The sequence below is a fragment of the Populus euphratica genome, unplaced genomic scaffold, assembly GCF_000495115.2.
Source record: "Populus euphratica unplaced genomic scaffold, PopEup_1.0 scaffold5.1, whole genome shotgun sequence".
In the NCBI taxonomy this organism is placed as follows: domain Eukaryota; kingdom Viridiplantae; phylum Streptophyta; class Magnoliopsida; order Malpighiales; family Salicaceae; genus Populus; species Populus euphratica.
This window is the reverse complement of record NW_011499848.1, coordinates 3,767,080-3,791,513: the sequence shown is the minus strand read 5'-3', so window position 1 is coordinate 3,791,513 and position 24,434 is coordinate 3,767,080. Positions and strand designations below refer to the sequence as shown.

The 24,434-nt window shown below is 35.4% G+C and overlaps 3 protein-coding genes and 1 non-coding gene across 9 annotated transcripts; 2 read left to right on the top strand and 2 right to left on the bottom strand.

Moving 5' to 3' along the window:
- Positions 1-2,825: 2,825 nt before the first annotated feature.
- On the bottom strand, positions 2,826-8,875 carry LOC105116245 (ras GTPase-activating protein-binding protein 1-like). 5 transcript variants are annotated; one of them, XM_011013492.1, is made up of 9 exons: positions 8,526-8,875; positions 6,172-6,359; positions 5,233-5,533; positions 4,921-5,159; positions 4,679-4,844; positions 4,455-4,576; positions 4,299-4,364; positions 3,376-3,427; positions 2,826-3,295 (listed from the first exon to the last, which is right to left on the bottom strand). In XM_011013492.1, the coding sequence occupies exons 2-9, from the start codon at positions 6,355-6,357 to the stop codon at positions 3,057-3,059; spliced, it is 1,371 nt and encodes a 456-aa protein (XP_011011794.1). In that variant the 5' UTR covers positions 6,358-6,359; positions 8,526-8,875; the 3' UTR covers positions 2,826-3,056. The 5 variants fall into 5 exon arrangements, with proteins under 5 accessions (XP_011011794.1, XP_011011803.1, XP_011011813.1 ...); XM_011013501.1 differs by having other exon boundaries at positions 8,764-8,875; XM_011013511.1 differs by having other exon boundaries at positions 2,826-3,292; positions 8,526-8,873.
- Positions 8,876-11,972: 3,097 nt separating this feature from the next.
- TRNAT-CGU (transfer RNA threonine (anticodon CGU)) lies at positions 11,973-12,044 on the bottom strand. Its single transcript has one exon. It is a non-coding gene; the product is annotated as a tRNA-Thr (tRNA).
- A 49-nt stretch (positions 12,045-12,093) lies between these two features.
- On the top strand, positions 12,094-18,110 carry LOC105116264 (Asparagine synthase family protein). Its single transcript, XM_011013542.1, has 14 exons — positions 12,094-12,277; positions 12,367-12,697; positions 12,805-12,998; positions 13,122-13,257; positions 13,933-14,208; positions 14,365-14,462; positions 14,719-14,833; positions 15,019-15,124; positions 15,861-15,954; positions 16,123-16,319; positions 16,778-16,877; positions 16,963-17,079; positions 17,281-17,337; positions 17,589-18,110. The coding sequence occupies exons 1-14, from the start codon at positions 12,194-12,196 to the stop codon at positions 17,688-17,690; spliced, it is 2,007 nt and encodes a 668-aa protein (XP_011011844.1). The 5' UTR covers positions 12,094-12,193; the 3' UTR covers positions 17,691-18,110.
- A 3,235-nt stretch (positions 18,111-21,345) lies between these two features.
- On the top strand, positions 21,346-23,833 carry LOC105116270 (protein SPIRAL1-like 1). Of its 2 annotated transcripts, none has more exons than XM_011013550.1 (3): positions 21,346-21,455; positions 22,210-22,478; positions 23,467-23,833. In XM_011013550.1, exons 2-3 carry the CDS (start codon positions 22,218-22,220, stop codon positions 23,545-23,547), a joined length of 342 nt encoding a protein of 113 aa, XP_011011852.1. In that variant the 5' UTR covers positions 21,346-21,455; positions 22,210-22,217; the 3' UTR covers positions 23,548-23,833. The 2 variants fall into 2 exon arrangements, with proteins under 2 accessions (XP_011011852.1, XP_011011857.1); XM_011013555.1 differs by having other exon boundaries at positions 21,355-21,455; positions 22,215-22,478.
- Positions 23,834-24,434: the final 601 nt, after the last annotated feature.

The following is a 24,434-nucleotide window of genomic DNA, read 5'->3' as shown; positions in this document are numbered from 1 at the left end:
GTTTTAAAATGTCTTTTAGCTATAAATCAGCATGATGTAAAGTGATATTATCCCCACTCCATGCTCTTATGGAGCAATAGAATAAAACCTCGTTATATTTTTCTATATTTTTGAGTGAAATTAACAAATCTTTAGCCAGTGATATAATATCAATTAGATCTTTTTATTAAAATCCAAGTAATTTCCTTCTCGGAAAAAAAAATACAAGTGATTTGTTAAAGTCAATACAAGTCAACAAAAGTCTAAATGATATTCTCAATGTATCTTCTTCAAACAAAAACAATTCTGCATAGATAAGAAATTACCAGTTCTTAAAGGTGAGTGCTTACATAGATAATAATATAATTAGGTTTAAAAATTAATAATCCAAGTAGTAGTTTTACCAGTTCTTCAATCAAAATACGTAATTAGTTTTACCGATGCTAATATTTATCTTTTTTTCGAATGGTTTTAATTTTAACATCTATTTCATAAATAAATAAATAAATAAATAAAAAAGGAAGGGAAAAAGAAATTCTATACACGAATAATAGCTGTTTGACCAAAATAGGAAAACATCAAAGTGGTGTAGACCTGTCGTCGATGTGTTTTTTACTGTTAGGACATACGTGGTTTTAATGATAAGGCGAAAAAAAGACCGGCAACAAAAGAAGTGGGGCCAGGAGATCTTCGTAGGATGATTTGCCAGGACACGTCATTGATGCTGACGTGTAGTTTTTAAGATTCTCCGACACATCTGCACGTCACGTGTTGATCATGGTTAAGGTGAAAAGGACTAGCAGATGTTTTGAACGAGGGCAGAATCCTTGCGGGCCTTCGGAGGGTTGCTTGTTAATCTTTTGTTGTTGTTTTTTTTTTTTTTTTTTAAAAAATATTTTTAAAAAATATTAAATTATTAATATTTTTAATAATTTTATTACACTGATTTAAAAAATAAAAAATATAAAAAAATTACTTTAATATATTTACTAAGAAAAAAATTATTTTCAAAATTATTTTCACTACAATAAAAATAATCTCCTTTATCGAGAGTAACTATAATATTTTTTCATAGTTAATGTTTTGTTTAGAATTGAAATTAAATTTATATTTTTATTAAAATTTTAATTTTTTAAATTAATTTTCTTACTGTTTAATTTTTTTAATATAATGATATTGAAAATAAAAATTTTAAAAATTATTATTTTAATATATTTTTTAAAAAATATTTAAAAAATCAACCTTTATTATACTCTCAAAAATCTCTCAAAGTTAAAAAGAAATTTCCCTTAAGGTGTCCACAGAACAAGATTTTCATATTCCATTTATAGATTCTTCAATAAATTGGGCTATCTATCTATTTTTTTTTTTTAATCTTTAATAGCTTATAAACCATGGAATGTAACTATAATTGTTTTAAATAGTAAAGACAGCAGAAAATGACTAAATAAATTACGTGTGTATATATATGTATATAAACACGAAATATATATATATAAAGAAAAAAGGCCCCAGCGTATATATATGTATATAAACACGATATATATATATATATATATATATACCAAATCACCAATATTAATAAATTTGAGTGGAGGGACATGTGTTCGCATGCGCTTCCTCAGACGAAGGTAATCCTCACATCTGTTTGTGCATGTGAGGAGTCGGGCCATCCATTTATGAGGAAATAGTAAATACCCCCCCAGTAACTAAAATTAATTCGTTCCATTCAGCCAAATAAATCGCCAGATACCCGACTCTTGAATTTGATTGAACAATACCCTCAGAAGAGTCAAAAAATTCCATGATTACTGATTTAACAATGGAATCTTTTGACCAGGCCATTTAAGTAGAACATTATTATTGTTTTTTCGGGAATCCCCTGTTCATTGGCTCCACCCTTGTCCACTTGTGTCTTCAAATCCTTACAGTTGTTCTTTTTCCTCGCTCCCTTTTCTTCCATATCAGATTAGTTTGCCGATGAAACATACCGTCAAGACCCTTGGCAGCGATTGATTATATACAATAATGTCTTTCTTTTTAACAAATATTATATACGATAATCTTTGAAAAAAATGAGAGATAATAAATTAGGTTTATTTGGAAGAATAATACTAGATCAGAAGGGCATGTTAGAGGCTGTTTGACGAATTTCCAGAAATGCTATCAACCAGAGGGTCGATGTGGGGACAGGGACCAGATGACGTGGTTAATTCTCACCATTTATAGGAATCGTCATTTAATACTGGGAGCGACATTCTGGGTATAAACATATCGAGATTATTCTAGAGAGATCAACGACGTGTTTGACTGGACAAAAGAGCAAGGAACTGATGATAAATTAAAAAAGAAAAGGAAAAGTAATGGAAACGGCAGTATTCCAGAGAAAAATTCTTCATTTTAACTCGGGGAGACTGTCATTTGATAATCTTGACCTTGCCTTTCACAGTACTGAAAACCAACCGAGGATCGAGGGTTTAAACCCTTACTTTTCCTTCCCTGCCCCTCAAAACCCGTAAACAAACAAAGTGTCAAGTATGGCAGCTATTGGAAGACAGCTGCCTCTGACCAGTGGATTGAAAGCGCCTCGGGATAGACACCAGTACTTGTACGAACAAAGAGAAACTAGCAGGCTGCAGTTTCTCCGAGTACTACAGAAGGTAAAATAATACAGGAAGACGACGGAAACTCGATGGCACTAACAGAGATGGCATGAGCCTCCACACTTCTATTTCTACTTCACTGAGCTCGAAGCTCGAAGTAGTGGCATGCTTCCTTTCAGATAACATAGTGACATATTTTCCTCGGAGGCACAAAAGCTAAAAGGCATAGTGTAAAACCATATCATCAACACCAGAAAAATTCTTTGAAATAATTTCTTAAGAAATAATATCCCAAAGCATAAAAACCCCGCATTATATGTTTTCATGATACCTCGCAATTACTCAATTAACCTTTACCAAAATCTTAAGAGCATAAAACTAAAATGCCTTGATCTATTTGCTCTCATCTTTCCTACCTGGCTGTGAATCGGGAAAAAAAATTGCAATAAACAAAATTCTAGCGAAAGAGATTGTCTAGTTATTCCCAGCCCGAGCTTGACGGGGACCTCTAGCTTCCCCGTCCAGATAAACTTTCTTGTTAGCTTCTCCATGGCGTCCAGTGGTGCCCCAAGATTGACCAGAGACTCTACCCTGATTCTCAAAATCATTTCTGCCATAGCCATGGCCTCCATTCAAGTTTCCACGGCTCCTAAAATTGCCATTCCTAAAACCACCCTTTCTTGAAGGATACTTTTCACCACCATTTTTTGCTGCTAAAACATAATCAATAGTTATGCACTCCCCGACTGTTTGGACCAAACACGACAAATAATGGATTAATAATTCAACTTACCATTCTTTCTCTCAATATGCGCTGTTCGAGTGCCAATCATGACAGTAGAGACCTGAAAAAGCACACAATCTCAGACTCGTGCAGAACAACAATATTGTAACTTGAGTTAAAGTTTATATCTTGAAACAGGCAATCGAGCATGGAATAGCTGATAATGAGTGCCTACAATAAATCATAGAAAACGTGTTGCAACACCACCCCAAGATGGAGGGTTTCAAATTCAAAAAACCACTCGGGGGAGTCCTATAAATGTGGGCAGAGAAGAGAGAGAACTTTGCAGAATACAATAATGAACCAGACTTCAAACAAGTTGCCCATAAACACGTAGTGTTGGCAGATGAACATCACTTGAACAATTAGGTTTAATGACATTATTTGAATGTATCGACAAAAATTTTCCATCAACAGAGGAACGACAAAAGCATACAAGTGCTGAAAGTCAAAGGAATGAAGGTTTGTAGCCTATCCGAACACAGGCAAAGTTGTAGCGATGCAGGACAAGGGTAGAAATAAAAAGAAAAAGGTAAAATGAGGATAGGGACACATAGAATTCACTTGGCAACCCTTGAGACCGCAAGGGATGTTTCCTGAATCAAGATATCCACCTTAAAACAGAGATTCTCAACTTATATTCATCATTAAAAGGTGCCACATACAAGTGCTTTATCTAGCCCAGAAAAAGTTTAACTAAAATTGGAAATAAATGCTACTACCATAGAAGTTCCAAAGTGATAAAATCCTAATAATATAAATATTATAACAAGGGAACTAAATAACGATAAAATTATAGAATTAATGAAATTTAACTTGGAAATATTTCTTTTGAGTACACCACCATGCAATATTCAACTTTTAAGCAAACAACCAGGGAACAAAAAACCAATAACTTTCAGCCAAAAAAAAAGTAAAATAAACAACAATACCTCAAGGGCCTTCTCCACAGAATCAGCTGATTCAAATTCCACAAAACCAAAACAGTTCTTATCTTGCTGTATATAAATGAGCAACATAAACAAATAAATATAGTTTCAAAAAACAATTTTCAACACCAATTTTACAAGAATAAACACGAGACTAACCTTATAACTTCTGACTTGCACACCACTAGGTTTAATAGCCCCAAATCTTGTAAAAGTCTGCACAAGCTGGTCAACAGTAGCATCCAGAGGCAAATTTGCAACAAATATGGAGTAACCCTCAACTGAAACAGGAAAAATGAGAAAAGCGGATAGGTGGTGAAAGAAAAGCTACAAAGCTCACTCCAGGTAAAAACCCATATATACACTTTAAAAAGGATAAAAACCTGCAGCACTGTTGTTATTGATTTCCACAGAATTGTTGCTGGGAGGGCGATAACCTGTTTGTTGAGAAGAGACCACAGATGGTACAGCTGTATGTGACTGTTTCACAGGTTTCACGGGAGAAACCCTCTGTTGAAATGGTTGTGTTTTGAAATTCAATGCATTTGCCTGAAAAAAACCAATAAAAAAAAAACTCGATCATTTGAATAACGATTGTCCTGTAAACAAATGTAAATATACTCACCACTGATGCATAGGACTTCTTGGGGGCATCCTCCTCCTGGACACCAGAAGCAACTGCCTCAGAAACTGGGTGAGCATCATCCTGAGTGGTAACAACTTTCTCGACAACCACCTCTTTCTCACAAGTGGGAATCTCTCCATTGTCCAAAGGATGACCGGATTCTTTAGCTTGATCATCACCCTCCTCCAAAGTGGTAGACAAATCGGCAGAGACAGAGCGATTAGGAATGGAGGTTGGCTCTGTAATTACAATACTACTAGTAAATATTTATGCATTAAAGTAACAAAAGAAACAACGAAACCATACATGAACCCCTACCAGGACATGGGATAACAGGTGTAGCTGGAGCAATGTTGTCTTCATCACTAATTTTCTTATTCTCTGATTCTTCCATGTATCTAAAAATATCATTCAAAACATAATATCTCCTTCCATCATCTTGCGGGACCAAGAAAAATGCTTGTGTAAATTTTTGTCTGGTACTGTCCTTTCCAGCAAAGAAACCAGTAACCAACACCATTACCCCATTCTCATAAGATTCCTGAGAATCAATAGTCTGTATCTCGACTAAACAATTCTTATAGTCAAGAGAGAGGATCAATTTTTTAATCTCCTGCACCCAAAAAAGTCAAAGATAAACATTGGTGTAAGCAGGAAAACTTCAGCATCCAAGGTTCATGAACTCGAAACCAAAGTCCCAAATAAATCAAGATTTTAGTGATGAAGTGCATGACAATTCTAGTTCTAAATTTGTTTTTGGAGGAAAAAATAATGGCAGAAACTGGTAGAACCAACCTTTTCTCATAGCATCAGTACTGCATGAATTAATTTATATGCCATATTTGGATTGTATAGGATCGGGGATGAAAAGAGATTTCAATTCCTCTCTTCATGTAATGCCATTTGATTCACAAAGAAATGGGAGTACTTGTACTCTAAGCAAGTTAAATTTCAATTCATAGATAGTATCGAGCCCCCATGACAATGGAGTTTAAGACTACTGAAAAAAATTAAATGGGAATCTTATCGGGAATGGGAATCAAGATCGCATTCTCACACAGCACTCATTTCCAACCAAACAAAATATGAACTAAGGGATAAGCTAGTGGAATAAAATCAATGTGAAAAGACTAGCATTAGGGTGACTCAGTTTACAAGAATAATGCTGTTATTTCTTGCTGTGGAGTTATTTAACACAATAATAAACAATCTACACTCGTAAACAATAAACTTCTGTTACACAAAACTTACTTCTAAAGTTGAAATAGGAGACACTGATCCATCTGAGCCTGGCCTGCCAAGCAAGCTCGCATCATTGTAAAAGTTATGGAGCAGCTCAGGAGACTTGGACAAGGTGTTGTAGTAATGCTCTGCAAAAGCATTCCCCACCACTTTTGGATCAAGTTTGACGGTAGATTCATCCACCAGCGTTGCCATCTCTGTAGGAATAGAGATATGTTATTCACTGTAGGAATAAAGATAAATTATCCACTAATGAGGGTTTTATATTGAAGCCAGACTATATTTATATAAAGAGATAAATAAACAGAGAGTGATAAGTAAAGCAATTAACAAAAAGGAAACTGAACTTCAAAGAATATTAAGCATGATACTTGAAATCAGACATAAGGTCACCATTTAAAAAGAAAAAAGAAGATAGCACGAACATAGTGGCTTTGACTTCTTAATGGATGGAATTTGGATGAACATGTTTTATGCTAAAATCCATTTACTCAAAAGGTCCAGATAGAGAGGCCAAGAGAAGAATGACCCATTATAAAAGCTCAACAAACATCAAAACCTATTGAGATAGAATCTGGCAAAATATCAGGCTCAACTCTCTTGGGCTCAACCACACACGTTAGGCCTAAATATATGTGGGTCCGAAAAGATGTCAAACCCAACTTTCTTCAGCTCGGCAACACACTCAACCCAGGTGTCTCTGGACTAGAAGGATGCTAGACCCAACATTATTGGGTCTAGGATTGCTTTAGATCCAAGCATACGAAATGAGAATCTAGGGACATCATCTCCCTTTGCTAGATCCATTTTTCGTGGGCTCGACTACGTGTTAGACCCAAGCACACATGGGTCTCGCAAGATGACAAACTCAACTCTTATGGGCTCGACTACGTGTCAGGTCCAAGCTCACGTGGGTCTAGCAAGATGCCAAACCTAACTTCCTTGAGCTCAGCTACATGCTTCGCTCAGGTGCCTCTAGACCTAGAAGAACACTAGACTTGACATCCTTGGGTCTAGGATCGCTCTAGATCCAAAAATATGAAATGGAAATCTAGAGACATCATCTCTCTACTCACTAGCTATGTAAAAATCCTATAAGAGCTGGATACATGCCAATCAATATTAATATTGATTATAAAGGTTGATCCCATCGACATTAATGTTATGTACAAAATGGCTTAAGATCACCTTCTACAGGCACGTCGAATTTCCATCAACATTAGAGCCGTTTATGAAGACACTTACATCAACATTAATATTAATGAAAAAGACTTCATCCCAACTTAAATGTGAAAAGAAAAAAGGTTGCCGACCCCTCAAACAAAAAGAAGAAAGTTCAATACATGATCAAAAAATAAATATTCGCTGAACAACCCATGTAAAGGGTTCAAAATCTTCATTCTCTTACCATATATTCTTAGCATTTATCATACATGATCAAAAAATAAATATTCTTGTTCTTAGAAATTAATGCTCATTTATTACAACTCCTCACTATAAAATCATTGACTTAATCATCGGAGGGTCCCTAAAACCCAAAAAAAATAAAAAACTGTTTTGCAGAATCCAGACCTCTGTGCTAACACTCTGGGCCCTCGGTTCTAGTGAATAGAAAATTGGCATGAACGTGTGATCCTCCATAATCTAAAACGCTCAAAAACCCAGGTTTCCTAACATGCTGGATTCTAAAGCATGAGCATGAGCATCATCAACTAGCAAATAACAGATAATCTAAAAAAACAGATGAGGCTGCATAAGAGTATCAAACCCCATAACTAATGGTGAACCAATTTCATTATCTTGATATCTAACCGTAAACCATATGCTTTAAGAGTATAGGGGTTGAAAGCAGAAAAACCAGTTTATTAAAAAATTGGGTCGAAAACAAGACAGAAGAAACATGATAACAGCAACAGTAGCGTATGCGGTAACACCAATAAAAAAACACGCAATGTTTCTGCATCTTCCAATAAAAACCAATACTAACTTCTTCACAAACAAAGCTAAGATTTTACTACTTACGTTAGGCAAAAACAAAAACGTTATCAGTGACCGAAAAAACACAAAAGAATCAAACTTTACAGCTAAATCCAATCCGGCAACCAGAAAAACAGAAAAAACTAAAAATAACATACAAAAAAATAAAAACAGTGGATCACCTCAAACTCTAACCACTCGCATAAAAAAATCCCAGATCTAAATTAAAATAAAACAAAACTCAGATCTAAAACCAATTTAACAATGCACTCCCTTAATTTAACAATCCTTCGGATTCAATCAATCAATCAATCAATAGCAGATACTCCATGAACCAAAAAAACATCACAACAATCAAACAAAAGCAAGATTAAGTAATGTCGAACCTCGTTAAGTAGCAATAAACTCGCTCGCTCGCTCGCCGTCGAAAGGGATATTGAATGAATTTACTACTACACTAACCGTGCCCTTGCGGCGCTAAATACTTATTATTACCAGTACAGGGAGAAGGACAAAAAAGACGCAATGGCGCGATTGCTAGTGAAGGAAGGTGCGGCCGAAGATTTTTATACCACAACGAATAAGAGAAAATTTTGATTAATAAAGAAAAGTGCAGAACCGTACTTAGATTTCTCCCTCGACTTGTAATTCTCAATTTCTCTTCCTTCTCTTTTCTCCTGCGAACGAACTTGTGTGTGTGTGTGTGCGCGCGCGCGCGTGCGTGTTAACTATCAGCAATGACGGTGTACTGTCACTCTTGTGTCTTGCAAGTATTTTTGAAGCGGGTCGATAAAAGAGGGTGTCACGTGAGGCTGTTTTGTGGGGTACGGGGTGTTTTAATGCGCTGGATAGCGTAATTTGCCGGTGATGATTTTATTCGGCGGATATTCTAAGAGTGAGATTGCGTGGAAGTTCGGAGTGTGGTTTACACTTGCGGTTAGAGATTGATTGTTATTTTTTATTTTATTTTTTTCCCGGGAAGTGAATAAATAAGTAAAAAAACAATCTAGATTGCGGTGAAAAGCTGACATCCAGCATTTCCCTAGCCGTAACTGAGCACCCGTTTGCCAGAACAGAGGGAGGTTAAAATTTAATTTTTATTGTTATTTTGATGTACTAAAATTAACAATAAAATTTTAAAAAATAAAAAATATTATTTTTTATATATTTCAAAAAAAAAAATTAAAAAAAAAAGCCAGCTAACTTTCAAACCACCCGAAGCTGTCACCAACCGTTGTGCTGTCAGTTATGTCTGCGATGGAACTCTGAATACCTATTGAAACTCGCCACGTCACACCAGAAGGGAATGCATAGACCACTGTGCTACTTGGTGATTCATTCTAGGATGACGGCGACATGTCTTTTTTGAGAAAGACGGCCACATCAAATATTACGAAGGTGTTTTGTACGATGTAGTTATTGTCTTTTAAAATATATGTTTTACTTATAAATATATTAAAAAATATATTTTTAGTATCATTATATTAAAAAAATTAAAATTTAAAGAAATACAGTCACAGTTCTTAGATGACAGTGATTATATTTGTACGTGCACTTAAAATTTCCGCTCGGAAAAATAACATACACTTGCAATTCAAAACTATTGATTATTTAATTTAGCATTCTGCCTGTGTAATTGTCTCTGTGTTCGTAAAACTGACTTGATTGGACCAAATAATTAACCGTTGTTCAATTTGCTTCTTTAAATGGGCGCATTGTAAATAATATATCTTTACATATAATGAAAAATGGAATTTATATACCAGACGAAGGATGAAATTCAAGTTATTTCTTTTATTTTTAGATTTTTTTAAAAATATTATTTTCATATATTTTTAAATAAAAAATACTGGTTAACGAGGAGTTTTGGATGACTTCTATGGTACTAGTAATAAAGTTGACAGGGTTTATGGTGCTTTCGGAACATTGAAGCGCCTCGGTTTTTAAAAATAAAATTCTACGCTCTGGAAGAGTTGATAAAGTTGATAGTGTTTTGTTGTTGATTGTGTTGATAAAGTTTATGGTGATTCATTTTTTTTAAAAAAAAAACAAAATATTTTTTATTTTTAAAGAAAATTCAACCTAAATTTTTTTTTGCTTGAATTCATTCATTGACACCATGTTAATTTTAAATTATTTTTTTATATAATTATCACGATCTTAGATAATATGTTGGTGTTTGGTCTTCAAAAACATCTATTTTTTTAATTATATAATTGTATAAAAAAATATTTTAAAAAATATTTAAACCAAATAAAATTCATGATTTAAATCATAAATTTCATGATTTAAATCATGAAATTCAAATCAATTCTTAATATTAAAAACATCAAAGTCAAACCACATTTTAATTAATTGTCTAAGTTATCTTGGGACTCATTAAGTCAATCGGTTCGTGTAAAGTCAACTTCTATTCATGTTAGTTTTAATCACAGGCGAATTAGGGAGCCGGGTTGAGAGATTTTAAGATTGACCATCTAAGTCTGTGTTTAATAACGGTGCTATATGTTTTTTTTCTTTTTAATTTTGATTTTAACTTTTTTACGCAAGTTTTATTATACAAAATTTAATTGATTTTGAACTGGTTTTTATGGTTCATTTTAATCTATGTTTCATGAAATTATTCCAGTTTCATATGTCATTGAGATAGGTGAAAATAAATTAATGAGTTGGTGTTTAATCAGTAGTTAATTTTGCAAGCATCTCATGTAAAAAACAATTTAAAAAACAAAGTTATTAAATCTAATGAAATTTATAATCTGATAAGTAAGTTTGACATATTAAACCATAAAAATTAGATCGATATAATATATATCACCTTCTCGGTATTGAAAAGAATATCACAATAATTTTTTTTATAAGTCAACTAATAATTTTTAGCAATCGTCAGGGTTATCTTTTTACTTGTTAGGTTAACAAAGTCAAGTAAAGTTAACTTCATATATATTAATTTGAAATCCATGATAAGCAAGTAGACAATGATTTTTAAAGTTAACTATTGGGTCAAATTTAATAATAATACAATATAGTTTTTTTAAAAAACAAAAAAAAATATCTTTTTTTTTTAATTTAATCATTTTTTTTTTCTGATTTTATTATTCAATTTTTAGTTGATCTTGAATTAATTTTTATAATCTATTTTGATTTACTTTTCATGATTCATTGCTGTTTCAAATAAATATTTCAATTTTTTTGCCATTATTCACTTTTGCAAGCACATGCTTTTGTTATTATATGAGCATGTAGAAAATAGTTAATAAAATTTATGATCTAGGTTGCAAGTTTAGCTTTAAAGTCCATGTTAATCTACCATGTTGTATTTTTAATATTAAAAAAAATATCATATTGATTTTTTTAAAATCAAAAAATATTTTTTTAATAATTATTTATATATATTTTTGCTATGTATAATTTAATTTAAAACCTCTGATATATAAGAAGTTAAGTTGGATTTTTTTAAGGTCCTCTCTTTAAATTAAATTTAATAATAATAACAAATCAAATTCAATAATAATACTAAACAATTTTCCATGGCCCTGACATTCTTTTTTAAAACAAATTCCAACATGGAAGATAACATGAGCTAGAAAACTAACCTATTACCATAACAAAAAAACACACATGTATAAAAAAAATCATTACATGTTTTACAAATGTTTGTAATTTCAATGGAGCCAAAATAAGTAAAAATAAAAAATAAAAATAATTTTCCCGTTAAATATTTTTTTTAAAAGTTAACCACAATCCTAAAAAAATCGAAATAAAAATATCAAAATCGGAAGGATATTATCATCCGAGATTGATACGAAAAATGAAAAATAAATAAATATGAGAGCTCCCAGCGAGGATCGAACTCGCGTCCTTTCGCTTACGAAGCGAACGCACTACCACTATGCTATGGAAGCCTTCGGTGCTCAAAAACCGAACTTTTAAACTCGATCGCACTTAAAAAATTTACAAGAAAACTACGATATCTTAAAACCCTCCAAAACTCTATGTCTTCCGAAGAACACCACTTCAGGCCACAGCAAGAGCAAAGCAGCGAAAGAGAGAGATGTGTGGAATCGCCCTGATTGTCTCTGGGATTCGCATCGATGTATCATCATCCACCCTTCTCCAATCTCTTAATCCCGAGCCAGTAAGTAAAGTTCTCATAAATCTGTTTAATCCACAATACACACAATTAATTTTATCTATTTAATTTACCTTTTTTTTTTGGTGCACCAGTTGGTTACAGTTTCCGTAGATGATCTTAAAGCAGCTCTGCGGAGGCGAGGACCTGACAGCTTAGGAAGCAAGAAGATTATACTTCAGTATAATAAAAATTTGAGCTCTGTTGAGGACCGAGGATTGGTGTCTGTAGTAACCGACGACGCTGAAATAGAAAACGACCAGTCGTTTTTGCAGAATTGCTCCAACGGAAAAGCTGGTAATTATAATCATCTAGGGTATTCTGTTGGCGAACTGCAATTTATCGGTGCCACATTGCAGCTGAGGGGACTGAATCCTATAATTCAGCCATTTGTTGACTGCTACGGGAATGTACTAATTTATAACGGTAAACTTTCTGACTTGTATACTATATTTTTTCTCGATTTCTGTTATGTACGTTTTGTCTCGTAATGGTTTTAACCTCGTGTCTAATTTAGTGTTGTAATTTTGAAGGTGAAATATTTGGAGGAATTCATGTGGAGAGTGATAGAAATGATGGTGAAGTTCTAATGCAAACTCTAGGAAATTGCTGCTCTTGTGGTTCCAGTGGGCACACAGGCCCTTGCTCTGCTGCTGGACATGGGTGTAGTTCTGTTCCGAATGTTTTTTCAACTATCAAGGGGCCGTGGGCTATTATCTATTGGCAGGTAATTATGGGTATAGGCTTGGCTTTGTTTTGATCGAGATTAAAGGAGGTACTGGTATTTCTTAGATTTTTTTTTTTGTTAATATTGTTTGAGCTGAAGTTAGCTTTAATTACTTGTGTACAGGAGAGTTCAAGAACCTTGTGGTTTGGTCGAGATGCATTTGGCAGGCGGAGCCTGGTTGTTCATTGGCCTACTGTGAAGGATTCTCGGTTTCTGCTATCTTCTGTATCGCCATTTTCCTCTGTTGATCAGAGTTCTGGTACATATAGCTTGGTAGAGCTTTACTCGTTCCCTTGGCTACATTTTCTTTTACTCTGGTTGGTGACAAGGTTATTTGCATGATTGGAAACAATATTTGCCATTAAAATGAGCTTGTTTAGTTGATAAATTATCGTATGCAATATAGATGGAATGATGATATTTCCTTGTCATCAATAGAATCAATTTCTTGAATGCTTGTTGTTCCCTCCGCATTTTCCACATTTTTTTTTTAAACTAGTTTGGCACTGCTTTTGTTTTTTTATTGCTTGGTGATTTGCACTAATGCGGTAAAACATTAAAATTTCTCATTTGTGTGCAATAGGCATTACTACCATTCTAAGTTCTGGGTAGGTTGCAAAATGCCTCGGCAATTATGCAAGCTGCTTACTTGGGCTACCACGAATCATTTCAGGTTGTTATCTACATCTCGAGGGGCTGATTGTTGTTTACTTATGCAAGCAACAAGGCATATGTTTAATTAGGGCAACGCCTCCTCTGAGAGATTTTTTGCACCATTCTTGACCTCACGTGTTTAAACATTTGTATCTTATTAAGCCCTTGCTGGAATTCTTTTCTACCTCCTTTTTTGGCAATAAGTTGTTTCTGCCATTCACCCAATTTCCGTGACCATACTAAACTAATTAGCTATTTTAATAAGCGTCAATTGGTGCAGATTTTGAAGTTGAAAATGGAACTCACCACAATTTTTGGGAGGAGCTTTCATGTGGGATATACAGCTTATCAATGGATCCTTCAAAGCTGGATGGATATCTTGTTGGTGAAGTAAAAAACCATGAATGGGGTAATGCCATGCTATTGGAACTGATTAAATGGGAGAGAGTTTCTTTGAATCCAAAACCCAATGAGTTACATGGTTCACTTAACGGGACTCTAGAGGGGCAACATCACATGTATCCAGCTTCATCAGACATAATGACTTTTGAATCAGGTTATGATCCTACCACGATATGTAATATATTTGTGTAAAACTTCCAAACTTCAGTTGCTAAATATTTTTAGTTTGACTCATGAAGATGGATCTAATTTTAAACTTGATGGTTTTACTGTCATGAGACCCCTACTTATAATTTTTTTAACTGTGTAGGGCCAAATCAAACAATGATTTCATTGCCTGCTCATAATGTGTTAAGTGCTCTAAGAAAATCTGTGATGCTGCGCGCTTCACAACACAGAATCTTCAAGGTCAGAACTAAAATTGAATTGAATAGCTTTATTGCGGATTTATACTCTTGGAGAACTTACACTTTTATAGTGTTTACATATGATGGGTGTTGTTTTAAGCGATTAAATCTCACACAATTTTCTTTTCTTTTCTGTTATATTCTAAATTCAATCAATGCAGAATGTATTGAACAAGCTATTTCTGGCATTCACAAATCTTACAAGAAGTAATTTATTTATGTTTTATTTGATAGAATTTTTTGGGTTGAATGCGTAGGCAGGAAGATGTTATAGTAGAAGAGAAGAACATGTTCCAGTGGCAGTCTTGTTTTCTGGTGGGCTTGATTCTATGATACTTGCTGCATTGTTGGATGAGTGTCTAGATCCCAGCTGTAAGTTGTCGTACTAAGCTATTGCCCTCGCTCATTTTTGCTTTTATTTCTACATCTTCAATTTTTTCACTACTGTTAACCCTGGCAACACAGTTGACACTGGAACACTAAGAAAACCAGTGAAAATGTTGTCTTGCGGATTCTTTTGTTGAGCTGATTTTCCATTCCAATTCCCTGTGTGGCAGATGGGATTGACTTACTTAATGTGAGCTTTGATGGTCAGTCTGCTCCTGATAGAATCTCTGCCAAGGCAGGAGTGAAGGAACTGAGAAGAATTGCACCACTGAGAAGGTACAGTGTTACATGTTTCTCTTTTGATGTAATATTCCGTGTCTTGGTCTTGTAATGGGAAATTTTCTAGTTTTTTATAAAGATAGGTTAGAGCTACTGGAAATCCTAAACACATTCAGGTGCAGTTATTCAAAAGGCACTAGCACTTTTTTGATGCTGTTGTGGAGAGGATGATGCTATATTATGCATGGCAAATGGATAATAAAATTCAAGCACTTACTGGAAAGTTCCAGTGGAAGGAAAAAAACCTCCACAACTTGAATTGGAATCTTAAATAAGTTTGTGTTTCAATCTCCATTAAGGTTGAGTTTGGCTTGGGGCGAAAAAATTGGAGGGGAGTGTTAAGGGGTTAAGAGTTAAGGATGAAGCATCAAGGGTGAAAAAAGAAAACTTTAAATGGTGTTTGGCACGAGTCAAATTTCAAATCAAATATAGTGTTTAAAACATAAAATAGTAAATATTTGTGGATCCCAAGAGAGGGAACATGTATAACATCAACTTCCCCCCTAGAAAATCCCCCACCCCCCCCCCCCCCCCCCCCCCAAAAAAAAAAAAAAAAAACCTAGGTTAATTTGACCTGGCTATGAATGCATCCTCTTGCTGATTAAATAGTAGTGTATCCATTGATGACCGGGTCCAAGTTTGCTCACATGTTTTTGTTTTATTTTATTCAGAATGATTTTCCCTTTTTTTTTTTTTGGAATTCTTTCTATTATAGTCACTGTTGATGATGCAGGTGGAAGCTTGTAGAGATTGATTCAGACTTGTCGAAATTGACCTCGGAAATGAAGCACGTCATGTCACTTATTAACCCTGCAAACACGTATATGGTATCTGGTTTTATTTTACAAGTGCATGTTTATTAGAATTGGGTAATATGGTGCTCTGGTAGAATACATGGAGGCATTTAAATAGTTAGGCCTCTTTCTGTCAGTGATGCTACATTCTGTTAGTACGCATCCCTGTATATGTGAAGTTACACTGGCTTAATGCTTCAGGACCTGAACATAGGGGTTGCTTTGTGGTTGGCTGCAAGTGGTGATGGTTGGGTCTCTGAAAGAAGTAGCAATAACAGTGACGAGAATCAACAACGCCTCAGGTACAAGTCCGAGGCTAGGATTGTCCTAGTTGGTTCGGGTGCTGATGAGCAGTGTGCTGGTTATGGAAGGCATAGAACAAAATATAGATGTGGCGGGTATGGTTTTAACATGTACATGCTAACTTGTGGGTGCTGTCATTCCTCAAGATTGTGTCTGCTTGTTCCATGTTCATGTTTCAGCCTGTGTTGGTAGTTAGCACATTGTAATTTCATGTCCACATTGAAGTGTGTTGTGTTACTCTGAAGTCTGAAGTTACAATTTTGAACTCTGCATCCTGTGAAGTGTCTCGTTTCCTTTTGTAAATGCATTCAATTCTATCATATGAACAACTGCTAAGCTCAAGTTTCATGATGCTTTTTAGGCCATGATTAGAATAGGCGAGTTTTTACCGAAGTGATTTGTATAGTACTCCTTTGGATACACCTTTGGCTTGATGCACAAATACCTTTAATCAACCAAGTCTCTGTTTTAAGAGACTGTAAATCAATACAAAATCACCAATGTTCATGTGTGCATTTGTAGTCTCTCTTATAATTTGATGTGCTGTCAACAGTTGGCATGGGCTTAATGAGGAAATGAAGTTGGATATGCAGAGAATATGGAAACGAAATATGGGGAGAGATGACAGATGCATTGCTGATAATGGAAAGGAGGTACCACTAACATTTCGAGATGCATCACCCTTTGTCTGCTATGCTTGTTCTCACGTATTAACAAGCATCTAATTTCTTTCATCAGGCTAGATTTCCTTTCTTGGATGAAGATGTCATTAGGGTGCTTCTTGACATCCCTTTGTGGGAGGTTACTAACCTGGATCAACCTAGTGGAACAGGTGATAAGAAGATCCTCAGGGAGGTCAGTGCTATCTGTTATTAACTTGTTCTTTTGTTCTTTTTTCTCTCTCTAACTTTTCTTAAGAGTTAAGACAACCTCCTAGGTTTACCTGTTCTTGGAACTGTTAGTCGAACAATCCCTGCTCACCAGGGTTCATCAATTTGTTATTTTATGTGACCGATGCTGATCAGATGTTTATTGCTCCTCATGTGTGTCTTGAAGGTGGCACAAATGCTTGGTCTCCATGAGGCAGCTGTTCTCCCTAAAAGAGCAATCCAGGTTTGTGTTACTTCAAGTTGCTTCTATTTAAGTCAGCTTTGCATGCCTGATCCATGAATAGGATGGATTTTATGATAGGATTAAATGCATTTACAAAAGGAAAAAAGGAACACATGTCTGGAGACCATGGACTATCTTAACTACCTAGATGTAACTCACAGCTACCGTGTTTGTTACTGTTCATGTGAAGCTCTACTTCTATCCATCTAGTTTGATTATTAATCCAATATAATGTCTTGCAACTGCTTTAGTTTGGTTCGAGAATTGCAAGGGAATCAAATCGAAAAAACTTTGGAAGTAATCGTGCCGCAAACCAAGCATCTGCAGGAAGTGTAGTGATTAACAGGTCGTGATAATGTCCATCATACTTTGTACCTCTAACCTGGATGACTCACCCCAGGCTAGGTCTTCCTCTCTGGCCCTTAAATGCTGACCTCCATTTTTCTGGATACGGAATCTGGTCACACCAGATCTGACAATGGATGGCGTGTTGGTGAGCCAGAAACCATTTTTCCAGTATACATAGCTGCCACATAGCCCCAATGGCATCAGATCAGAGTGCATCAAAGTTTTATGAACATGTGCTGTTGATGCTCCAATGTAATCTATTTTTTAGAAGAATGGGCCAATGTAATCGATTTTCTTTTGTATTGTTTTAGGTATACATGTTTTTGGATATCATTTATTTTCACGGCGTCAGTAATGGGCTTCTGGATTTTGACATTGTAATCGTGGCAAGTAATTATAGGAAAGCTGTGACGAAGACTTATCTTCACCCGGACTCTGAAGTCATATCCTTTTCTTTAACTTGCTGAGGGTGTTTATGATTATAGTCCAGATGCTTTATAAAATAATTTCTTTTTTAAAAAAAATATTAAAAAATTTTTTTATATTAAAAGCATAAAAAATATTAAAAAATTAATTTAAAGTTTTTTCAACTAAAAAATACTTTTTGTAAAAATAATAATTCCAAACACACCCTTAAGTTATTGGGTACAAAGTTTTGGGTACAAAGTTTTGAACTCGAGGTTCATCAATTAACTCGAGGTTCATCAATTATGGTATGGTTGTAGGATATGTTTTTTTTAAATAATAGATTTGTATAAGTTATACTCACAGTGTCCTGGTGTGGCCTTGCGCTTAAATGAACAACTTTTCTTTTAATGAAGAATCTAGGTGGTGATCAAGTAGTAAGGACTTGGGATCAAGGGGTTTGCTTCCTCTGTGGTTTCAGGTTCGAGTCCTTGATTGCTCATATAATGGCCACTGGAGACTTACATGGTCATTAACTTTAGGACCTATGGAATTAGTCGTGGTGCGCACAAGCTGGTCCAGACAATCACGTTAATCTAAAAAAAAAAATAATTGTTCGATTGGTCTGCAATTAGGAGGCTAGAATAGTTTGGAAGTTCCGAGCAACTGATTGAATTCCTCCTTGCATCGTAGTTTTCACGCAGGAGCGTCCGATTGGCAAGCCATCTCTGTGGAGCCTTGAGCTCCGGTCATGTTGGTGGATTTCTGGTGAGAAATCAGACAACTAGCAAATGCTCCTTTAAGTTTATTTAAGAGGGTTTGGTGTCCTCCTCGTGGATGTTAGTCAGCCTGTATTATGCGAGTATTTTACTGGGTCGTGCATGCTTGATGGATTCTCGACGAATTTAATCGCTTACGTGAGCGGCTTACATGATCCTAAAGAAATATATCATGGGAAAATTATGTTTAGTTCCGTGTATTTAGTTTAAAAATATATTAAAAATAATATTTTTTAATATTTTTTAGATGATTTTAATATATTGATATATATATAAAATATTTTAATAGGTTTTTAGAGAGAGTATATAATGTGGTGACACTTACAGTCATTTCCTTCTCTAAACATGTCTAGGAAGTATCAATGTCATTTCCTTCGGGTAAAAAAGTTGAAATGGTCGCCCCTTTTCTAAACATGGACACCCTTTTAATTACAATAAGAAACAACGTGAGCTCAACTATAATGTAAACGTTATGTGCAGTAATTAGCTTGCATGCAAGGGCATGCCTTTCGTGCCTGTATATATCCGTGAGTAACTCATCCATGCTAAAAAGGTGAAATTGAAATACGAGAGGGGTGTAGTTACACTAATTAATAGCTTGATTGATTAAATTTTAAATTTAATTTTTTAAATTATTAAGTTAAATTTTTTAAATTTTAAAGTTATAATTATTAACTTTAGAATCTATAAAATTATTTAGGATTTATAAAATTAATCAAGATAGTGCAAGCTTATCTTAACACCTATATTAAGCATCTGTTCAGTTTTTACCATTTTTTGCCTTTGAATTCAAAACATCGTTCTAACAATAAAATCTAACTGGTCAATTCATACCGCGCTAATGAATCATGTTCTATATGATGTAGAATCACTGTTACTATTGTGAAAGCAGTTGGTTGGAATGAGTAGCTGACCACACTTCACACTTTTTAGCGATAAGATTACTGTAGACTTGGACTTTAAAATTTCAGTATCACTTTCTACTAATTGTACTGGCTGTTCATCTCTTACTTGGTAGGATCTTGAAACCTACCATGCTGTCCTTGTCCATGGAGGTGGTTTCGGTGCTTGGTGTTGGTATAAAACTATTTCCCTTCTGCAGGAAGCTGACTTTAAAGTTTCTGAAGAAGTCTTAACAGGTTCTAGCATCCATTATTCTGATACAAACAGCGTTAGAAATCCAGCCGAATATGTAAAGCCACTGTCTGATATTTCAGACATGCTTGGTGAAGGGGACAGGGTTTGTGCTCTCCCTTTTCAATAAAGATGATTGATAATACATTTGAGGTACTTCTATAATTAAGTTCTTCTCTCGAAAAATTCAGGTGATTCCGGCGGTGCCTGTATCTCATGTGTGATGGAGTTGTTTCCATCTAAAATTGCTAAAGCTGTTTTTATTGCTGCAATAATGCTGTCCAGTAGCAGAGTGCCCCTGGTATATTTTCTCAACAGGTTTGCCCACCATTTCCATCTTATACGTGATTTGGAAAAGGCAAAGCATAAAGGATGACATTAAACTAATCAAACCATGTAATCCTGGTCCATTGAAAATGGTGGCAGCATAATTCGCTCCTTTACATCCTCTGAGGTCTATAGATTTTCCTCCAAAGCGATATGCTTTTTGGGCCTTTCTTCTTTATTCGCTTGTCCTTGACTGCTCCATCTTGCTGTCTTACCGTGAACCTCTTTTGGACATGAAAATAAAAACGCAGCATTCCATCGTAATGTGCAACAATGGTGGAAGAAGCTGTCGAGAATATAAAGCTAGCAGTTAGTGCAAGCCAGAACTAGGACCCGTGTTCTCGAACGGTGTGTTGGCTGGTTCATTTATGTAAATGTGGTGAAGTTAACCAACCAAAAATGGTTCAAGAACATGAGCATGATGCATATGTCAAACCCTAAGAAAAATATCAATAAGGTCAAAGTTTGTATGAATTCAGAATTTAACATTTACTAGGTTTTGTTTTGTGTCTGATTCGGAATATTTTATATATATTATCATGAAACACAAAATTAATAAAGTGAATAAAAATTGAAAGACTGAGAATAGCACAAACCTTCATTTTTTTTTTTCATGTCTTTTTTTTCCATCATCAAAGAAATGTCTGTTTATAATATAATAATATTAAAAAAGAAAAACCATTTCCTTACATCTCGAGCTAAGTGCCTGCACGCAGCATTCTCGTATATAATTTAATAAATCCTTTGACAAATAATAAATATCTACAAAATGTTTTCTTAAAGTCTTTTTATAAATGACTGAAACTCCTGAGTTAATCAATCAAGCTTTTAGCATCAAATTTTTTTAAAATTAAAGAGTATTCCCACATCGGGGAAATTAAAAAAGAAAAATAAAAGTAAAAAAGCGGGCCATCAAATTCTTGCCATGTTATAGTCGTTCAAAAATGGAAAGCTCTATTACTATTTTTTCCCAGAAATAAAAATTTATCCAAAGTCTATAAATAGACAACGGTCACCTATCGCTTTCTTCACCTCACTTCCTCAGCAGTTACTATTACTATTTGAATTGAGCCGCGGCTCCTACATCTCTCTCTCTTCGTAGATCAGATCCAGATCCCTCAAAAGGTAGCTCTACGAAACCCCGAGTCTTTAGATCTCAGATTCACATTAAAAAACGATGCTGCCAATTTCTTCCTTCTAACCACTCGCTCTGTGATGCGACGTGACGTTTTTCTTCACTATTTTTTGCGATTCGATGATGATTGACTTGTTTTGTTAAGATCTGCTGTTCTTTTCTCCTTTTGATTCAGGCATTTCGCTTGTTTTTGCTGGCTTCTGTATCACTGTTTATACATATATATAAAATTAAAGTTAGGTGTTGTGGTATCTAGGTTGATATGATTGTAGTTGTGATATAAATCACCACGCATTTTTTTTGAGTTTCATAATGTGTTTATGAATTGTGTCTCTTGTATGTATGCATGTATTTGTGATCATGTTTGTTATGATGTGGGTGCTGGCGAGCTATCTAGGAATGGATTGAAAGGGGGTGCTATCCCTATTGTGTTGCCCAAGGATGCAAATAGAAAGCATAAATAAACTATTTTTTTTAAAACATGATGTTTGTTAAATAGAGTTATGGCGAGCTTGTTGATTTCAAATGGCTATTCAGAAATTGGTTGACGGTTATGTAGATCTTTTAAGTTGCCAAGACGTGATTAGAGTAGTTTGTGTGATTTCTGAGTGTTAAACGCAGGTAATTAATCATGGTTCTTTTCATCCTTATTGTGACTCATGCCATTTCATTTCCATAAATTTATTTCTTTGTCATCCTCATTCTTTCTTGGGTGACATGTTTTAATTTTTGTGCCAAGTAAAGTTCAGAATATGGGTCGTGGAGTTAGCGCTGGTGGAGGGCAGAGCTCGTTGGGCTATCTGTTTGGGAGTGGAGAGGCTCCAAAAGCTAGCACAAACAATGTCCAAGCTGCTCCAAGCGAGGTCCAGCCTGCAAGCAATCCACCTCCTCCTAAACCTGCCGCAGCCCCTCAGCCAGCTGAAATTAACAGGGAGTTTCCTGCTGGTATCAACAGTACTTCCACAAACAACTATATGAGGGCAGATGGTCAGAATGCTGGCAACTTCATCACGGTATGATTCTGGAAACCTCTGCTCTTGGAGCAGTTTTTATTAATTGTCCATGCTGATTTTAGGCGGATACAATTTGCTCAGATTCACGACATGCCACAATTCTTCTCTGTGACAAATTAGCATGCCTGTTTAGTTCTTTACAAGATTCACTTGTCTTTTGGAAATGGATATGCATTATCCAGCGAGTGATTACGAACTGCGTGGCAGAGGGATGTGCATAAATACATGTGGAAGAATGCCATTATCTTTGTAACTATCAAACTGCATTTTTGCTGCCTAGAAGTATGAAGTGCCATTGGTTGTTTTAGGGTTCCAGGTCTCATTCCAATAGGGTGAAAATTTTGTTTCTAGCGCTCTTCATATGCCTCTGGGAGCAGGAGTACCTCTCCAGTGATTGGAGATATGGCTCCTAATCTTAGCCCTAGGCTTATGAAAGCAGCTGTGTGTCTCAACATCTCCTTGAATGTACATGGGTTATGGTATAATGGGTAACTAGATACTGTTCATGGTTTATGATGGACTAGGCTTGGGAACTCTCTCATGCAAGCTGTCGCTGTGAAATGTGGGCCCAAGAAGCAGCTAGATGGATCTTATAGTGCCAGTTAGCCATTTGTTTTGAGGTGTGGGGGTAAATTCTTAGAGCCAAGGAGCTGGGCTGGAACTACTTTCATTTATGCTCTTGGCATTCTGTATTCTCAATTTACATGTTTCCAAGCGATGTCATCAGCATAGTATTCTCATGGTTTCATTTGAACTAGGTTCAATATATACATTATGAAAGTTGAAAGAAGGCGGACTTGGAACTACATGAATGTTATTTCTAAATCATTCACAGTGCTCTATAAACTGTTTCTGGAAGTTGCTTTAAACAGCCAACAAGCTACTTGTTTAATTGTTTTAACATAACCTGCTTAATTGTGTTTCATGAGTGACAAATGGTTGTTTGTTGAAGTTGTTTTTATCAACCTAACTTTGTCTCTTGGTTCAGGATCGACCTTCAACCAAGGTCCATGCTGCTCCTGGTGGTGGATCTTCTTTGGGATACCTCTTTGGTGGTGGTAGCAATTGACACATGCAATCATGTCTTCATACGGAGTTCTGTTTGTTGATCTTTGTGAACCTTAGTTTGAATGAAACCATGCTTTCATCTTCAATATGATCCATGACAATTTGTTGGATCATGTGGAGTAATATCTTCTGTGTTCTCTTTGTTGTTTCAACATTTCAATCACGATCGTGGGATTTAGATGCCTGGGCATCTGTTAAAAATCGGGTGGATATTTTCTGATACATAAAGCATCCGAACAATATGTCGTTTCTAATAGCATTGCCAATGCTTTTTTTTTCCCCTTCAATTATTCTTTCCTCGTGTCTTTCCTTGTCCCTTTTTATTCCTTGTTAATAGGGCAGTGTCAACGTGTTTGCTGTCTTTGGGTCTGTTTGTCTGGAATTTCCTTGAAAAGTTGACCCTGCGTGAATCATGCCAAACAAGAAAATTATTCCGTCCATCGCTTCTCATCCATTCCCCATCATCTGTCTTTCCTACCATTCCACCTAACAAAACTGATCCTTGGTGCTGGGAGGAGGTATGGATTTTGCAGTGAACTAGTGGAATGACTCTCAAGTAATTGTGCTTTTCTTGTGCCTATTGCTAATGCCCATATCGATTATAGATGAGAAGCAGAGCATTGAGTTGAGAGCAGGTGGCATTATTTAGCCCATTTTATGCAATGGAAGACTACCGCTGCTCGTGGACAAGGAGGAGAAAAGCCAAAGGTGTCAAAATGCTCACTGTTTGATTTTTGTTTGTTTTTTGTAACGACTGTTCGAGATTACAAGGCAAAAATTAGAAAATCTCGCTCCCCTCCCAGGTTCGCAGAGCTTATTGCCATTGACACAAGGTAAGATTACCCACTCCCTCATAAATAAAGTCATCAAAATTTTAAAATACTCGGC

Coding starts and splice junctions, on each gene's coding strand:
- LOC105116264 (XM_011013542.1), top strand. CDS start 12,194: ATGTGTGGAATCGCCCTGATTGTCTCTGGGATTCGCATCGATGTATCA. Junction 14,209..14,364: donor CATAATGACTTTTGAATCAG/GTTATGATCCTA, acceptor TTAACTGTGTAG/GGCCAAATCAAACAATGATT. Junction 14,463..14,718: donor CACAACACAGAATCTTCAAG/GTCAGAACTAAA, acceptor TTGAATGCGTAG/GCAGGAAGATGTTATAGTAG.
- LOC105116270 (XM_011013550.1), top strand. CDS start 22,218: ATGGGTCGTGGAGTTAGCGCTGGTGGAGGGCAGAGCTCGTTGGGCTAT. Junction 22,479..23,466: donor ATGCTGGCAACTTCATCACG/GTATGATTCTGG, acceptor CTCTTGGTTCAG/GATCGACCTTCAACCAAGGT.
- LOC105116245 (XM_011013492.1), bottom strand. CDS start 6,357: ATGGCAACGCTGGTGGATGAATCTACCGTCAAACTTGATCCAAAAGTG. Junction 4,365..4,454: donor TGCAAGTCAGAAGTTATAAG/GTTAGTCTCGTG, acceptor ATTTATATACAG/CAAGATAAGAACTGTTTTGG. Junction 3,296..3,375: donor GCATATTGAGAGAAAGAATG/GTAAGTTGAATT, acceptor ATTATGTTTTAG/CAGCAAAAAATGGTGGTGAA.